The 17,936-nt window shown below is 35.4% G+C and overlaps 2 protein-coding genes across 6 annotated transcripts in view; one reads left to right on the top strand and one right to left on the bottom strand.

Annotated features, from left to right (window-relative positions):
* Positions 1-11,864, top strand: part of LOC111865006 — a 21,274-nt gene extending 9,410 nt beyond the window's left edge. Inside the window, exons 6-7 of one of the 3 annotated variants that reach the window (XR_002842882.2) lie at positions 5,686-6,397; positions 7,508-7,593. Coding sequence is in view for 2 of the 3 variants with exons in the window: in XM_023852686.2 (XP_023708454.1) it covers positions 5,686-5,850; positions 7,508-7,789 (447 nt within the window). In the remaining variant the exon portion in view is untranslated. Of the gene's footprint in view, positions 1-5,685; positions 6,398-7,507 lie in introns of all 3 variants that reach the window. The other 2 variants (XM_023852686.2, XM_023852687.2) reach the window with 2 other exon arrangements.
* A 357-nt stretch (positions 11,865-12,221) lies between these two features.
* The window catches only part of LOC111865023 (integrator complex subunit 5), a 51,481-nt gene continuing 45,766 nt past the window's right edge, over positions 12,222-17,936 (bottom strand). For all 3 annotated transcript variants that reach the window (XM_023852723.2, XM_023852720.2, XM_023852721.2), the window contains exons 15-16: positions 15,495-15,791; positions 12,222-14,407 (exon numbers count right to left, since the gene is read on the bottom strand). In XM_023852723.2, the coding sequence (XP_023708491.1) occupies positions 14,174-14,407; positions 15,495-15,791 (531 nt within the window). In that variant the 3' untranslated portion in view covers positions 12,222-14,173. The remainder of the gene's footprint in view (positions 14,408-15,494; positions 15,792-17,936) is intronic.

Genomic DNA, 17,936 nt, shown 5'->3' with positions numbered 1-17,936 from the left:
TGATGGTGTTTATTTAGTATGTGTTGGGCGAATGCTGATTCATCCTTGTTTAGTCTTATATTTCTTATGTGTTCTTTGTATCTTGTTGTTAAGTTGCTGCCAGTTTGGCCTATATATATTTTTTGGCAACTTTGGCATGTTATTTTGTATATTCCACTTTGTTCATATGGGTTTACTTCCCATTTTTCATTTGTTAGTTTACCTATTGTGTGGGTTGTTTTGAATGCTATCTTTATATTAGTGTTTTTGAATAGTTTGATGATTTTTCATATGTAATTTCCTGTATATGTATAGGTGACTCATGTTTGTTCTTTTTCGTCTTTTTTATCTGGGTTGCCCATCTTACGCCTAAGTTTGTTATATATGTGTGTGATGTCTTGCTTTTTATATCTGTTACTTAGTGCTATATTAATAATAGAATTTAATTCTTTATTTTTAGCATTTTTTTCAAGTGGTAGTGTAAGAAGTCTGTGTATCCAGTTTTTATATGCTGCCAATTTTTGTTCTTTAGGGTGGGATGATTTATTATTTATTGTTATGTCTGTCATTGTGGGTTTTCTGTATATTTCCATTTCTGTTTGTCCCTGTTTATTAATTACGTTTAGGTCCAGGTAAGGTATTTGGTTATTTGTTTCTTCATTTATTGTGAATTGCAGGTTCTTTTGCTGTTTGTTGAATTGTTCGAGAATGCATTGGGGGGTTATTTTTGTTTGATTATATATTAAGATGATGTCATCTACGTATCTGTTATAGTATGTAATTTTCCCGTCGTCCAGCAGATATTTTATTCTGCTTTTATTCTGATGGTCTTTGAGTAGTTTGTTGGTTACGTGAATTGTGTTGTTGATTGGGATATTAACGTAGAGGTCCTTAATATCCATCGTTAATAGTTTATGATCTGGACTTAGTTTTAGTTTTCTTGTTTTCTGCAAATTGTTTTGTGTTAATAATGTTATATTCGTGTTTTAATTTTAGGTAGTCATTTAGTCTTTGATATATGTATTTAGCTAGTTCATGTGTGGGTGCATTAGTGTTGTTTATTATCGGTCTAATTGGGGCCTCCAGTTTGTGTATTTTAATTTTTGCATTTAGTTTAGGTGCTTGTGGGTTCATTTGGTGAACATGTTTTCTTTTTATAGGGTCTATTATAATTTTACATTGTTTTAGAGTGTTTTGTACTGTTCTTTGAAATTTTTGTGTGGGGTCTGTTTTTAATTCGGCAATGTTATTATTTTCGATAAATGAATTTACTTTATCATTTAGATCTTGTTCATAAATAATAAGTAATGTTTTTCCTTTATCGGCGTCTGCTATAGTTGCTTTATGTTGTGTTAATTTTTGTTGTATTTGTTTGATCATATGTGTTTGTTCTTTGTGTTCTTTATTTATTATGTTTTGCTTTGACGCTAATTGTTGTATGTTTTTTGTTGCTAAGTATCTAATAGCTTCTTGCTGATTTACATCTTTTACGTGTCTTACTGCATTTTCTGTTTCGTGGACTAGTTGTTTTATGTTTATTTTTGGAGAGGTACCCATATTAGATTTACTTCCTTTATTTAGTAGGTTTTCCTCCTTTTCAGTAAGTTGTATGTTAGTCATATTGTGCAAACGTGGATAAAATCTTTGTTCGCTAATTGCCTTTTCTTGTTGTTGATTAGTTAAATTATCAGTTTTGTTATTAAGTTTATTATAATGCTTTTTTGACTTCATTTAGTTTTTGATTTACGTCATTTTCTATTATAGGCCAGTTGGTCTGCCAATATTGTGCATTTCTTAAGTGTAATTTATACAGTTGTTTGTTAATATTTTGTTTTTTAATATATAAGAACTTTAATTCGTTGTTTATTCTGAGTTTGGTTGCTTGTCTCTGAGTAAGCTTTACAGCTTTACTTGAACCTTTTATGGTTCGAACATGTAAAAACAAAAACATACCTAAGTATGCCAACCTAACCATAAAAGGTTAATTATTTTCAATATAATGGAAAATATTACAAACCAAGAACAGGTGTAGCCATGGGCTCCCCCCTATCAAGTACAATGGCAGATATCTTCCTACAAAACATGGAACAAAGCAGAATAAAATATCTGCTGGACGACGGGAAAATTACACACTATAACAGATACGTAGACGACATCTTCTTAATATATAATCAAACAAAAATAACCCCCCAATGCATCTTCGAACATTTCAACAAACAGCAAAAGAACCTGCAATTCACAATTAATGAAGAAACAAATAACCAAATACCTTACCTGGACCTAAACGTAATTAATAAACAGGGACAAATAGAAATGGAAATATACAGAAAACCCACAATGACAGACATAACAATAAATAATAAATCATCCCACCCTAAAGAACAAAAATTGGCAGCATATAAAAACTGGATACACAGACTTCTTACACTACCACTTGAAAAAAATGCTAAAAATAAAGAATTAAATTCTATTATTAATATAGCACTAAGTAACAGATATAAAAAGCAAGACATCACACACATATATAACAAACTTAGGCGTAAGATGGGCAACCCAGATAAAAAAGACGAAAAAGAACAAACATGGGTCACCTATACATATACAGGAAATTACATATGAAAAATCACCAAACTATTCAAAAACACTAATATAAAGACAGCATTCAAAACAACCCACACAATAGGTAAACTAACAAATGAAAAACGGGAAGTAAACCCATATGAACAAAGTGGAATATACAAAATAACATGCCAAAGTTGCCAAAAAATATATATAGGCCAAACTGGCAGCAACTTAACAACAAGATACAAAGAACACATAAGAAATATAAGACTAAACAAGGATGAATCAGCATTCGCCCAACACATACTAAATAAACACCATCAGTATGGGCCAATGACACCAATCATGGAAATGATTGAAAAAGCCAAAAAAGGAAACATTATGAATATAAAAGAGGACTTCCACATATATCACTCTAATAAATTCAAGAAATTAATAGAACAGAAACACACAAAAGAAAGTAATAGCCAACGTAACATGTTCAACCTCATAATACAACACCAGAACACGCCCACAACAAAGTCACAGATACAGGAAGTACAAATTAAAGAACACAACACACACTAGAACAGTATACATAGCACAGCGGGCCAAGAAATTATAACGGATAATATTAAGGTAGGACAAAACCTTAAAAAAATTATATACAAATATATATATATAGTAGGATCGCTGATATTAATACAGTACCCATAATATTTTTACAGAATCTCCTTAATCAAGTTACATAGGAGGCACAACATCGGCCACCTTGAAGAGAGACGACAGGGTTGTTGACACGAACCATATGGTTTATGTATTTTAATTTTTAACAAAGTTTTTAAAACTTTAAAACAACTTTAAATATTTCTATAACCAGAAAGGCTACTGAGAGTGATAGATGGAACTTTGTGTACTAGGACATTACATGTGTATTTGATATGACAACTGTTGTGATAGTGGTTTCTAAAAAGTGTTTGGTGCCTCTGAAGATGATCCAAATGGATCAAAACATGTAAGGCTAGTGAAATATCAAGTGAGAAAACTGAAATAGTCACATTGGACGGACTTGTCTTTTGTAACTGTGAATATTTTTGATCATTCATAAAATGTAACAATACTGACACATGTATTAGGTGACTAGAGACAGGGGTTTGGATTGGTAATTGCTTTATTGAATCTTCAGTTGTCATAACTACACTTAATTATTACACTATTGTGGGTTTACAATTGCTACACACTAATCTTCTCAGTCTATCTGCAGTAGTTTTCACGTATTTATAACACGGGTGCTATACAAGTCTCACTGAATTACACACTCCCAATTCCACTGCATTATAGTACACATAAAGTCTTGAAATCACATTTTAGATCCTCACAGGCTGACCTCCTGTATTCTTCTGTATTCCTGGTTCCATTTCGCTCCATTTGCGTGCTTCTGCCATTACCATTTCTCTCTCATAACTCTAGCTGAACTGAACTGTCACACACACTCACTTATATAGCTGAGGGACTGACAATGCATCATCATAAACACATGTCACATGATCACTACCCACCACTGTTGTGTGATGTCACAGCACGCGCGCTGCATAGCAACAGTCCATCTGTGGTCATAGAAAACACTGTCCTGTAATGTCGGCCACGTGTGTTGCGGGCATCGTCCAGCAATGGGTCTGCATGCCACAATATGTTTCACTTTTATGTGTATACCAGTTTTAATTGTCTATGTTTTGTTTATTAAATAAAAATATTTTAGTTGTATTATTTTTTTGTTTCCTTAAGAATTCCTAATTCTTGCATTTTAAAGTTTGACATGAAAAACCTTATAAACAATATTAACTTTGCAATAATTATCACATGCAATCTAAAGATAAACCACTACAATGGCAAAAACTTGTAGTGTATGCTATTGCCATAACCGCCCGCCCCACATGCCAGAATACCACAGATATTGTCAGAATGTCCTGCAATATGGAAATAAAAGGGTGGTTACCCTAACTGCAGTGCCTGCACTGGAACAGCACCAACATATGGTGTAGCTAAATGAGTTATACATTAGACACAGGCTGTGAAAATCTATGGAGAAGGAATTAAGTCTAATGAGAATGGAATTTTAAGATATTTGTCTAGTATTCATTTTGAAAAATAATATGATGGACAATTTAAAGTGTGATGTGTCATTATTATATCTACCTGTGTCAGCAGCATAATTATACCCTTATAAATGCTTATTCTTACATTTATAATCCACACAGTGCACAGTAATGGTACTTACTGACTCTCGCTACTCCTCCATATACGCTGTTTTTTTTTTTAAGTAATGCTGACCCAAGTGTGAAATGCATTACATACAGTATTGCGAAGATATGAATTTTTCCTCTTTTATATTACTGCATTCTGATGATGGAAATTATGGGTTTTCAGCACTTGAATGTTAATTTTTTTATTATTTTCATCCTCCTTTCAGTTGTTAAGAAAGGGACAGGGAGTGTGCAATAAAGGCTGCAGCAACAACAGTAAACAAAAACATGTAATAATTAAAATAAATAAGGGCATTGTAATTTGACTTGGACCTATAGTTATGAGACCAAGATCTGATTCTCCCGTAATGTGCTCCACTACAAAGACTGGCAGTCTGCTGGGATGGCAAGGGACAAGTAGAAGGAGACTTGAATGTAGACAATAGAAAGTTAAGTAATTAGGAATTTAGGAATGTGTTTTTGTACATAAGTAAATAATATTTCTGTAAATATGCTGATGCTAATTTCTCAGGCAAAAAATTATATATGATATATATTTAGGAATGTGTTTTTATATATTTCCCAGTAGTTGGACCAAGACAAAGAATGCCTATAATTAAATCTGCCAAGAAATATCTCCCCAGAATAGTGGTCAACAGTGTGTCATTATTTTCAATGAAGTAAACTTTCTTGGCTTCAATTTGGCTAATGGTTTATTCACCAGGCCCTTGCAGTTCTTACCATTATGAATCAGACAGAATTACAGTTAACATTGTACTCCAAAACATGTATGAGAAGTTCAGAGTTGACTTATGAACGTGAAGCACATTTGTACCATGATGGAATCACGGATACAGAATGCAAGAAGTTACTTATTGGTATGATACAATCAGTAATTTTTCCTTTATAATTCTTTGTCCAGATGGCATCTGAGTCGGTTCTTACAGCTATTGATCTGTACCGGCTTGATCTTCATGTTTATGCCCACCGAGGACTTCCAAGGTTCTACATGCCAAAATCTTTCCATGAACGGGTTGACTCCTTGCTTCTGCTATTGTGTCGGCAGTGCCCTTACCTGCACACTCTGGTACTGCAGCCAGGTTGAGCCAACTCAACACAGTGCAACACAGAAAGCTGCTGCCTAATATCCTCACTCTTGTCCTGTCTTCCAAATTAACAGTTTCTGATCATGTGAATATAATGTATCCAGTGCTAACATGAGGCTTTTCCTTGTTTTGAAGTGAAGAGTGGAGATTTGTTGCTACCACAAGTGTTATGTTTCTTTGTAACTCCTCCTTTTACATAAGACTGACAAATGATAGAACACTTCAGCAGAGTATGGGTTGATATGGAACAAGAAAACTGAAATTTTCATCCATGGAGTAGATTTCTCCTTTCTTCATCCTCCTACAGAGGAATTTAACAGAGGACCTTAAAACTGTGATTTCTTTCCAAGAATCCTGTTCTGATAAATCACATTAAATTCTTTGGAGATGCCTTAAGCTTGTATTAACGTTATGCCTCATTTTTCCCCTCTTAAATTATAATCCTTGCTTTTAACTCTTGACATTCAGAACACTTGATTGTCATCCTGTGGCTCCAGTATTGTGAGATAACCAAGCATCCAGAATTAGGTATGTACTAACTATGCCTGTGCAAACTCATAATAGAGCTATTTTTTTTAATGTTTTCCCCATGAAATTTTAGAAATGCATGTAGATTAATACTTTGAAAATCAATAAATCAACAGATAAAATTAGAGACCCTGTTGGTTGTATGAATGGTGTGGTGAAGCTGAGTAATCATTAGTTTCCAAAGTAGTCCTTTGCTCACCTCCCTCAGTCCTGCAGTATTTGTTACTATACTAGACTAGATTAAATACACATGAATACCTCATTTTTTGGCACAGGTAGACACATGTGAATACCCACATCTCTGGCAAGTTCACAACGAAAAGTTGCAAAAATGCCTCAATTTACTTTGCCATCTCTGTCTATCTGTCCACATATAGCAACTCAACAGTCTCTCAACAGAGTTTCATGAAATTTGATATTGGGGAATTTTTGTTGGCCCATTTCAGTTTTAGTTAAAACTGGACAATAATGACAGGCACTTTATGTGAATGCATACATGTATTATCTCGAGTGTACATTACTTGCACATCTGCCCTGCCTGTTTTATATTATGTATAAGACAGCATCAAAAGTTATCATTCATGAATTGAAAATCTAGAGGCAACAACAGTGACTGTGCCACATTTGTTATGTATTCATTTTTTAATTTGTTTCTATGAATGAACTACCTTAACTGCGGCTTCAAACACTGAACTGAACTTTCAAGTTATTCACTTATACTATGTATCCATTAAGCAGAGAGTAAAGACACTCCATAAATTTTTGGAAGGTGATGAGCCATTCGCCTACAGTTCCTATATTTATCTGAGTCAGTATGTTATATGCCCAGTAAAGCTCAACTGGTTAAAGAATTTTCTTAGCCTCATCTAACAGGATTACTTTTTAATAATGGAACATGGTCAACTAAAACAGAAAATGTTATATATGGTGCAGTAAATGTCCACAGCTACAGTGTACATATAGAAGTTGTAGTAAATACAATAACATTGTAATTTTTCATACATTCATATAAATATTAAGGCTATACATTGCTGCTTTTGCATTCTTGGTATTAGGAGTGTAGTAAAGTGACCAAAGTTGATGCTTACCTTCCTTGCAACTTCTTTCCAGATGATAAGGGAGCGTATTTCAACAGCGACTGTGCTGCTCTTGGCCCACACTGCACGCAACCTGCATTATCTATTTGTACGTCGCAATGGGGTCATATTGCGATGTGACTGGCCACAGAGTCCTGACTGGAGTTATGAGTTCTACCAGTGGCTTCGCTCATCATCAAAATCATATGATGCTACAGAGAAAGAAGTGTCACAAATATTAGGCTATACTTGGTTCATGCTGTCAGATCAACAGTTTAAACTAACACGTATAAATCTTCATTATGAACCTTTCTGAAAGGTTCCTAATGTGTGTGTTCCCAAAAATGTCAACTCCACCTGCAAGATAAAAGTATGATTTGACTGATCTTGCAGAATCTAATCTCAGTCTCTCTAACCCTTCGATTGCCAAGCCTCTGCCATAAAACTACCTGCTATAAATGACAAGGCTGCTTGGAGGTAATGCAGTTGCATGGAAAAACGTGAAGTACTTAATCAAATGACCTGCAAATAACAGCAGGTGTAAGTCATGTGAAAGCCTGTTGTTTCCTCCAGACATCAGTAGTCACACTTCAGGCCATCTATTGACAGAAATCTATACTGATTGATTAACAATGACTCAGTCTCTTCACTTGTGGCAATTTTAATTGTAACCCAAGTTTATTTGGTATCCGAAGGGTTAAACAGAAAATAAAGTGTGAAAAGTGCTTTAGTAAACATGTTATGCCTATTGATGTGGTGTACCTCGCGTAAAATTAGACTTCCTTTCTGGTATAAAATAGTAAATACTAATAAATATATTTTTTTTGTACATTGTGCTTTTACAAGTTTTTGTAAATGATGCTTTTATGTTATAGTTTTTATAACTTTAGAAAATTTAATGTAAATAATGAAAAATCATTTAAATAATTCTCAGGTACAGAGTTTCAACAATTTGCATTGTTTATTGGAGTCATAGGCTGATTTCTCAATTTATTCTGTTAAGCATTTGCTGTGCATAAGGTTTCTTTGCTTTATGATCAAATCATTTCCATAGCAGGAAAAGTTCTAGCGGAAGTTTCACACTCTGTTTTTATATTCCTTGACTTAAAGTGTGATACAAGCGTACCATTTTTTCTTAAATTTTAAATAAATATTGTGAATCTGTGCAGAAAGTATATATTTAAACATTATTCATTACTGAAGTATAGTTCAAGACAATATGTCTGCTCATAGGATCTACATAGTGATGATAATCCTGTGCAAAAGAAGTTATTTTTTCATCTTTTTCTGTATCACAATGTAATTTTGCTATGGCACTGGTTCCTGTCTTTATACAAAATTTCAGTGTTTTCAAAGAAGAGCTGGAACACCAAATTAAAAGGAAACAGTACTATGTATTATGGTTAACCCTTTAACCTTTGTCATTCATGTGTTACATTATGTCGAGGTGTGCATGAATCCAGCAGGCCCAGTGTCACTGTTTATTATATATAAATCCCATTACCACCAAGTTAAAATCGGCTCCAAGCACCATACCAGCAGATTTATATCTTGATTTCTGGATGATAAAGGTTGATGGACAAAGTCTGTGTGGAATTTAAAAGTTCAATTCCTACCTCTAATAAAACATGCCAAGACTCGGTTACCTAGATTAATTCAGTGAACTACATTTAGGAAAGCAATCACTGTTTTCTCTGAGAACCAAACAAAGCCCAGAAATGCACTCTGAAAGCAAAATTTCAGTTCGTTGTAAGCAGGTGATATAAACAGTTACAAATGTGGTATAAAGAGTTGAAGGAAGAATTCTCATATTTGTCCATCCAGTTCCACACATTCCAGGATCCTGATCTGTACTTCTTGTGACATGGTACTGTGATGGTGTCATATTATGTGAGACATTTTAAAATTCATAGCTATTTTTTATACCTGTATTTATTCAAAGACACGATCATGACGAATATGAGGTGGGTAATAACAAGATCTACAATTATAATTTAAAATTTGAGACAACTTTTGCAAGTCATGTAGGTCCACATCTGTGATCATGAGTGCTCACAAACTTCTAGTGATCTTGGTTTCAGAGTTAGGAATTGAAATCCTTGTAGGTCACAAACAAGTGCGAGACACTATACTTCTACTGACGTATACTATTAATTATAGGCAATGAATTTCTGTATATGTTTGTGTGTGTACAGAACTTTTACCTGGTCTGTGATCTGCATGGTTATGATAAGTCTGCATGAACCCCAAACCATATGAAAATACATGGTCATACATCTTTTGTACTTCATTGGCTCAAAGTGACAGCTCAAATATCACAGATTAGAATTAATTTACATCATTAACTGAAACGTTCTCACTTATAGTAATTTTTATGCATATATGCTGATTACTTATGCTTAGGCAAGCTGTGTTTATTCGTGCAATTTAATAAGAGTTCATTGTCATGATAGGAAATTTATGAAATCTTCTATAAATGAAGACTGTAGATTCTGTGGTTTCAGTGATAATCAGAATATTTGACACTCGTAATTATACAGAACTGCCCAGTTACATTTCTCAGTTGTTTCCCTAAGTTTCCATGTGTGTATAAAGATAATTTTAAAATGTCCAGAAATATTGAAAATGTTTCCTGAATGTTGTTGATTGTGAGTTAAATTATGTCTGTTATGTTTTGGAGGCTCACTCTGTCTCCATATTCAGGCAAAAATAGATAAGGGAGAGGAAATACCTATTTAGTCAAGGCTGTTAAAGAGAAATTTCTTGCATACTTTGTACAGAATATATTCATTTATAGTTAGAGAATAAATCTATAAATCAGTGCATGATATTTCAGTTTTCTTGGTCTGTGTTTAGGATTTGAGGTTCTCAGTATCTTCTGGGATGTAACGCCATGTAGTCCGTTAATTTCAACAGACTGAGAACCTCAAATCCTACATAATGTTCCTCTATGGGGAGAATACTCATTGAGACATTCAATGATTCAAGAAGTTATGGATCAAAAGGCCAAGACACCTTTGTTCCCTTCCTTCTCAGGTGCAGGTTAACTTTCAATGGACTGCCTAGCATTATATACCAGAAGATAATTCTTCATATTCTCTCTTGTTTCATGACCAATGGACAGTAGATTCTAAGCACATATAGTTTACTTCGGTGGCTTTATGTTATACTGTAATGTCGCTTCCAAGTATTATCCTCCCATGTGATCTTTTCAGGGGTTTTCATTATCCACCCAAGAGACTGGGGGGTTTCCCCACTATTATCATTCACAGTTATCGCTCTCACGAAGTTTTCCACCAACCTTATTTATTATGACATGTTTTACAAGTATTATCCTCCCAAAAGACCTCTTCCCAAGGTCTCCAAACCAAACTTCTGTATACATCTCACAGATTTCTATGTCATTTCCATCAGAGTTTGAATTTAATTGTATCAAGTGAGAAGAAAATGTGGGGCTCCTCACTGTGTACCTTTCTCATTCACCCGTTTCATCTGTATTAGGCCAAAACATTCATGTTACCGTTTTTTCTCAACTACACCAGATTTCTATAGAAATAACTTTGATGCACATCATTCTGTGTATCCTCTTGCACTGCAATTTTGGAGTCCATGAAAATGAAGTGATAGGGGAAATTACATAATGAGGAGCTTCATAATTTTTACTCCTTACACAACAGGAAATTTCCAGATCAGTTGAGCAACTATCAAATTTACATGAAGTTTTCACAGAGACTGTATGCAATGAAGTCAACTCAGGCAATCAGTTATATCACTATGGCATTAGTATTCAACACTGTGGAGACTGTCTCCATCTATGTCATCAGGGGTTGATGTGATGAGTGTCACATCCACTCACTGTGTTTATACCATGAAGTGCTCTTGGTAAGTTAGGTAGGGAAGACATTTTCAAATCAACAATTGAGAATGAGAGTTTGCACAAAATTAGTAATGATGACTGCCTCCATGGTCTAGTTGTCACAGTTCCTGGCTATAGATCCAGAGGTTCAAGTTAGATGCCTGGTGCTATCAGATTTTGGGAGTCGTGGGTCTGGAACTGGGTCCACTCAGCCTCGTGAGGCTAAATGAGGAGCCATTTCAAGGAAATAGAGGCTCCAGTCTAGAAAACCGAAATTAACGGCCGTGGGGATTCGTTGTGCTGACCATGCAACATCCTCTATCCATGAAATTTGGCAGCAACTTTGTCGACAGGTGGTGGTCACTCGTCGGTATAGTTCGCTTGCAGACTAAAACCACAGAGTTTGTTTCGTTTTAATGAAGTCAGAATAGTAAAAGTTCAATGTTCCCATAACATGACATAATAATTATAACATAATGACTAATCTGTGGTTAAGTTTGTTTAGCTTGTTGGTGTCTTCTGTGAAGAAGGTATTTGTTAAAGCACCATATAAAAAAAGGCCTTTAAAGCAGTAGCACTGAATGTTCCACTTCCACCAGAACCAATTTTAACATGCTGAGGCATGTGGCTGTATGCAGTGAGTTATTATATTGAACGAATGCCATGAATACATTTGATCCCAAAAGAGCAGCATCTATTCAAGTTACCCAAGATGTATTAAAAAACGCTGAACTAAAAACTAATCTTTCCTATCTGCTCAGTTCTCTCATCTTCCATCTGTCATTTCCTCATGGGAGGCAAGCAATAGCAATACTACTTTGTATCAGTCATTAAGTGTATTCAAACCAATGTTTCCAAATTGAATTCAGTTCCTGGAAGAGTTGAAGTTGTAAAGGAAAAAGTACACAGCATTCTTTAAAAAAACCCAGGATATGAATAAATTTGTGAAATTGAAAAAAATTTTTGCTGGTAAGCATACTGAACTAGCAAGTAAAAAATCACTAACAGTGGAGCAAATACCGGCTTCTGTACATGCACCCTTAAGTTCCTGTGAGGTGGAAAGAAATTCTTCCCGTTATAAGGACATCTTATGAGACAACAGGAGGCAATTAACTATGAGAAACCTAAAACATTTATTAATTGTGAACTGCAACAAAGGAGAAGTTGAAAGCCTGGAGAGCTAAATGTTAGTACCACTGTTTTCTTTAACTTGTAATGAAAAAATGTTGGCTTTCTTGAATGATTTATATTTAAGTGTATCTTTTCACTGCAAGTGAATCATTCAGTGATTACATGAAATTATCTTAAATGTTGATTTGCTGGTCTTAAAATAATGTAAAATCAATTTTAATTTTTAGTATGAACATTTTATGTGTATATTTGGAAGTTTTTCATGCATATATATTTAAGGGATTATTATGGTATAAAAATCAGGTCCCTAGTGATAACATAGATACCATAAAGAAAAACAAATGAACTTTAACTGATGCTAGTAAGGAGGTCAGTCTATAAGTAAAAGCAGATAAAACTAAGCATATGTTGCTGTCTTGTCACCAGAATACAGAGGAAAACCATGACATACAAGTAGCTAACAGATGCTCTGTAAATGTGGGACAGTTCAAATATTTGGGAATGACAGTAAAAAATGAACATTTGATTCATGAGGAAATGAATAGGAGATAGAATTTGGGTAATGCTTGCTACCATTCAGACCAAAAGCTTTTGTCTTCTCATCTGTTGTAGGAATAAAATTTAGATTAGTGCACACTGTATTTACCTGGTACAGCATAATCAGCAAATCCTATGGCAAGCACCCCACTCCACAATATGCATGTGTAACCTTTGGGTAGGTATAGCAGACATAGTTTTAATAAGAGCACAGCACCACTTTAGTGCCAGAATGATGACCTATGGGTTTACACAAACCCCATGCCAGTGCTATGAGCAAATGAACCCCTGAAGAGAGTTAAAAAAAAAGAATCATGCTACCAAAATGGTGTCAGGATGCCATGCAACCAACATGGCTGCTGGGGTGTGGCAGCTAATAAAATCTAAGGTAGTGGTTCTCAACCTTTGCGAGACCATGGCCTAGTAAATTCTTTTTTTTATAAGACGACGGTCCGGTATAACTGATGCCAGGGGCTGGTACTGGGCCATGGCCCTGCGGTTGAGAAACACTGATCTAAGGAATCCCGACTAGGAAAACGCTTTACATGCAATGACATCACTTAGGAACCATTACACTTCATTCATGGATGTGCCATGTTCGACCACACCAGTGGATGGAAGACATTCTGCTGCTGCATGACAATGCCTGGCCACATGTCAGTCTCCTAACTATGGAGCACAAAATTGAGGTTGACAGAGTTGTCACACCCACCATACAGTCATGATCTGGTACTTTCACACTGTCACCTGTTTGATAAACTGAAAGACAGCATTTGTGGGACAAAAGTTGAGGACAATGACTCCCTTCTGGCATCTGTGAAAAAGTGGCCGAAAAGCCCTGATCCTGAGTTTTACCATGTGGGCATATATGCCCTTGTTCTGAGGTGTCATAAAGCTGCTGAGAGAGATTGGGAGTACTGTGAAAAGGAATATTTTGTCCCTAAAGCCTGTACCTATCCACTGTGTGAATAGAAAAGTTATAAAATAAAAACTGAAATTAAAAAAAAAAATATGGTGCATTACTTTTCAGTGACTCTCATACATGGCTGAATTGTGGATTTACACATATACAAAATTCATAAAAAGACAAACTAAAATGTATAAGATGTACTCATATAAATTCTTATGTGGAATATTTCTAATCTAAGTTACTTTGGAATACTGAAAGGAAATATGTTACTCATTTTGACATTTAGATGACATAGGGGGGAATAACTGGCTATAAAGAGTTCCTAAATGCTGAATGTTATTCTGCATAGTGCTGCGCAGTGTATCGGTGTACTGAGGTTCTGGATGGGCTAATGTTGCATCTCGCCACATAAGACCATTTTCATCACGAGCAAAGAGAGCAGGAGACGGGACATGATCACGTAGGTAGTTCCACACACAGTCACGTATAAGTTGAACAACCTGCAAAATACAGATTTGGTTCTTAAAACCTTAGAAAACTATACATGAGCATAAATTAGGTGTTCTTTGGCTTAAATAGGGACAATTTTTAGTTGAATCATTTCGCAATATTAAATATGAATGAACTTTCATAAAAATCTGTCAGGCAGTTTAAAAACTGTAGAACTTCATGTGCAATGAAGTACAACTCATGAAAGGACTAAAGGTGAAAGAAAGAGAATGAACAAAGGAAAGAACAGGAAGAAAATGTTTACAGATTCATCAACCAAGTGACATTCAATAACATCATGATAACTGTCATGTTTTTCAGTTCAATCAGAGGGTTAAACATAGAGACATTCACTGTCATGGATGTTACTGCTTTACAAATTTATTCTATCTGTTGGCACAGCTGTAACTAATTATAGAAATCTGTAGCCACAGCAGGTCATGATGATGAAGATTGGTTCTATAAACACAGTATTGGATAGAAAGTACAGTTTCTTATTTACTGAACTTTTTGTTTGCAAGTGCGGACTCAGACAGAAGAGCTGGGATCCTTCTCCCATCAATTTTGGCCAACTTGTAACACAAAAGTTCACTTCATAACTCCAAAAGGGTAAAGCTATCCCTGTAACAGGTTGTGGAGGCCCCTAGGGCTGTGAGATGTCAAGGCTCCCATATTTTCTACACAGCCTGCTCACAGATGGCGGTGAGGTTGTCAGCCTTATGCGCCGACTGCTCTTTAACCCCTAGGAAGATTCCTGGTACTCATTTCTGTTAGAGGCTGAGTAGACCCCAGGGCCTTAGTGTAGATGAAAGAATTAGGTAAACTGAAAAATCCAATGACCTCATTGGGACTCAATCCCACAACCTTCCAGCTTGTAGCATAGTGCCTCAACCAACTACGCTTCCATCCAATGTCAAGAAAACTCACTATTTCAATCAGGCATGTCTACAAACCAAGAACTGAACCTCAGATCTCCAAAATATGAACCGAGAGTATTAAGTACTAAACTGCAAAGGACAGACAGTGTGTGTGTGCGCACACACATGCACATAAAGGGAATACTTGAGATAAAAGAATTCTTTGGTCTCCAAAACACACCTCTTGTGGCTTCAGGTGAGGTATTACATCTCTAAGGCTTGATAGTGGAGGTGGCAAGAGTTGTCCCAATGCCATCAGCTCCAGAACCTGGGTTGTAGTTGCAAGCAATCTGTCATTATGTTGTGCTCGCTGAGCTGCGGACCCCCACTGTGCCAGAAGAGTTGCTGTCAATGCACGGAGGAGAACAGAGCAGTAGCAGAGGGCAGGACGATATGTTGCTACCAGTGACATCAGATGCCATATGAGTGGAAGATCATCAAATAACCTTCGGATATGGAGGTCTCGCTCAACAGTTACCTGCAGGACATTTAAGAAACTAATAAGTTTTATGTACATCCTAGAATTTCATACATTACAGCCACAGGTTATGCAAAACTTGCAACATATCTGATAATAACTGAATTACAGAAGAAAATTCCATGTCAAGATTGGAAATAATATGCACTGAAAATAAAATAAAAATAAAGAATACATATGGTACCACCTCCTGTATTTATTTATTTGCAGTTTATTTAATGACACTGTCAGTAAATAGGACTGTAGTGTCAAATGGTGGGATTTTTGGTGAATAAGAACTGGAAAGGTAATGGAAGGAACGTAGCCTAGTTGAGGTACTACCCGGACATGTGTTCTGAGTGACTGAGGAAAATCATGAAACCTTCTGTATTGTTCATGTCCCTGCCAAAATTGAAAGCAAACACCTCCAGAATCAAAGTCTACAGTCTCATATAATATGGTACAATGAAGGAATGACTTTTAGAATATTATATTGAAATACTGACAGATAAATTATACAAAGGGAAGTACTGTCAAACAAATACTGGTCATGAAAAACAATTAGTAATAATTCAAGAATTAATAAACACTTCAATACAAATAAAAAATATCAGAATTCATTATTACATACCTACATTTGGAAATTATTTTGAGACAGATGCCTACAATTTCTTTTTAATATCATAATTAACCTTTATTGTTAGCATGTCACACTATTATGATGGCACACGCATGGGCCCAGCAGGCCTACTGTCACACTTTTCAATACCGTCACATGTCGGGTGACGAAAATGATGGGTTCTAGCTCAGGTGATTGGATTCATTAGCACTTTGGTTACACACACACACACACACTCTCTTAGTTACACTTAAATACAGGCAAGACAGTGCTATCGCTGATGTACACACTTTCCACTTCACAGTTGCACAAGCACTAGGATCCTCTGTCTTCACTAGTTGTCTCCTAGCTATGGATCTCAACACAGAAACTATCACTTCAAATCACTACAAATATTACACACAGAATCTTCCAATCACACTTTCAATCCTCACTGGCCGACTTCCTGTATTCTTGGTTCCACTTTGCTCCATTCACATGATTCCACAGCTACTATTTCTCTTGTAACTCAGAATTCAGGACTATGTCACACACACTCACTGTCACTTCTATTTCCAACTCAATTGCTTCTCATGATTCTGCCACTACCATTTCTCTCTCATAACTAACTGCTCCCAACTGAACTTTGTCACTCACTTATATAACTGAGGGACCGACATCGACCAACAGTAAACACATATCATGTGACCCCTATTCACTATTGCTGTGAATACCCTTCAGTCAAGGTAGTTAGGTCATCTAAAAGACTGAAAAAAAACAACAACAGTAACAAAGAAAAATGATTATTTAGGGGAAAAGGAAAGGGTGTAATAGACAGCAATACACTCATAATATTTCATCAGAATATTTGTGGAATTAGAAATAAAACAGATGAGATGATATTTTCTTTGCTTCCTAGGCTGCCTCAGGTATTGTGTATATCAGAACATCACCTTAAACAACTAGAACTAGAACAGATTAATCTTGAAGGTTATAAACTTGGTGCTGCATACTGCAGGAAATCTTTACTCAAGGGAGGGGTGTGTATTTTTGTACATAAAGACTACAATTACCTAACGTTGGATGTAAACAAACATTATAAGGAACAAGATATTGATCTTACTAAATATTGTAAGGATAGAGATATTGAAATCTGTGCCATCATGATTCATCTGAATGCAAGAAAAATATGCATAATTACTATATATAGATCACCATCAGGAAATTTTGATATTTTTATGAATAAATTAGATTTAATTCTTAATAAATTATTTAAGGTCACAGTGGATTTCGTTATCTGTGGCGACTTCAATATAAACTTCCTAGTTGATAGTGAGAGGAAAAGACAACTTGTAGCTCTCCTACAAACCTTCAATTTAACAAGTGTGGTAAAATTCCCTACTCGCGTGCAACGTGGATCAGTTACATCTATTGATAACTTCTTCATTGACATTACTAAGGCAGGTAATTATTCTGTTAAACCTATAATAAATGGATTATCTGACCATGATGCTCAGGTTGTAATATTTCATTCTTTTAATTTTAGACCATCTATTAAGAAAAGTATA

Source organism: Cryptotermes secundus, unplaced genomic scaffold (assembly GCF_002891405.2).
Source record: "Cryptotermes secundus unplaced genomic scaffold, Csec_1.0 scaffold766, whole genome shotgun sequence".
Taxonomy (NCBI): domain Eukaryota; kingdom Metazoa; phylum Arthropoda; class Insecta; order Blattodea; family Kalotermitidae; genus Cryptotermes; species Cryptotermes secundus.
The sequence above is the reverse complement of the archived record's forward strand: the minus strand, read 5'-3'. Positions and strand labels throughout refer to the sequence as shown.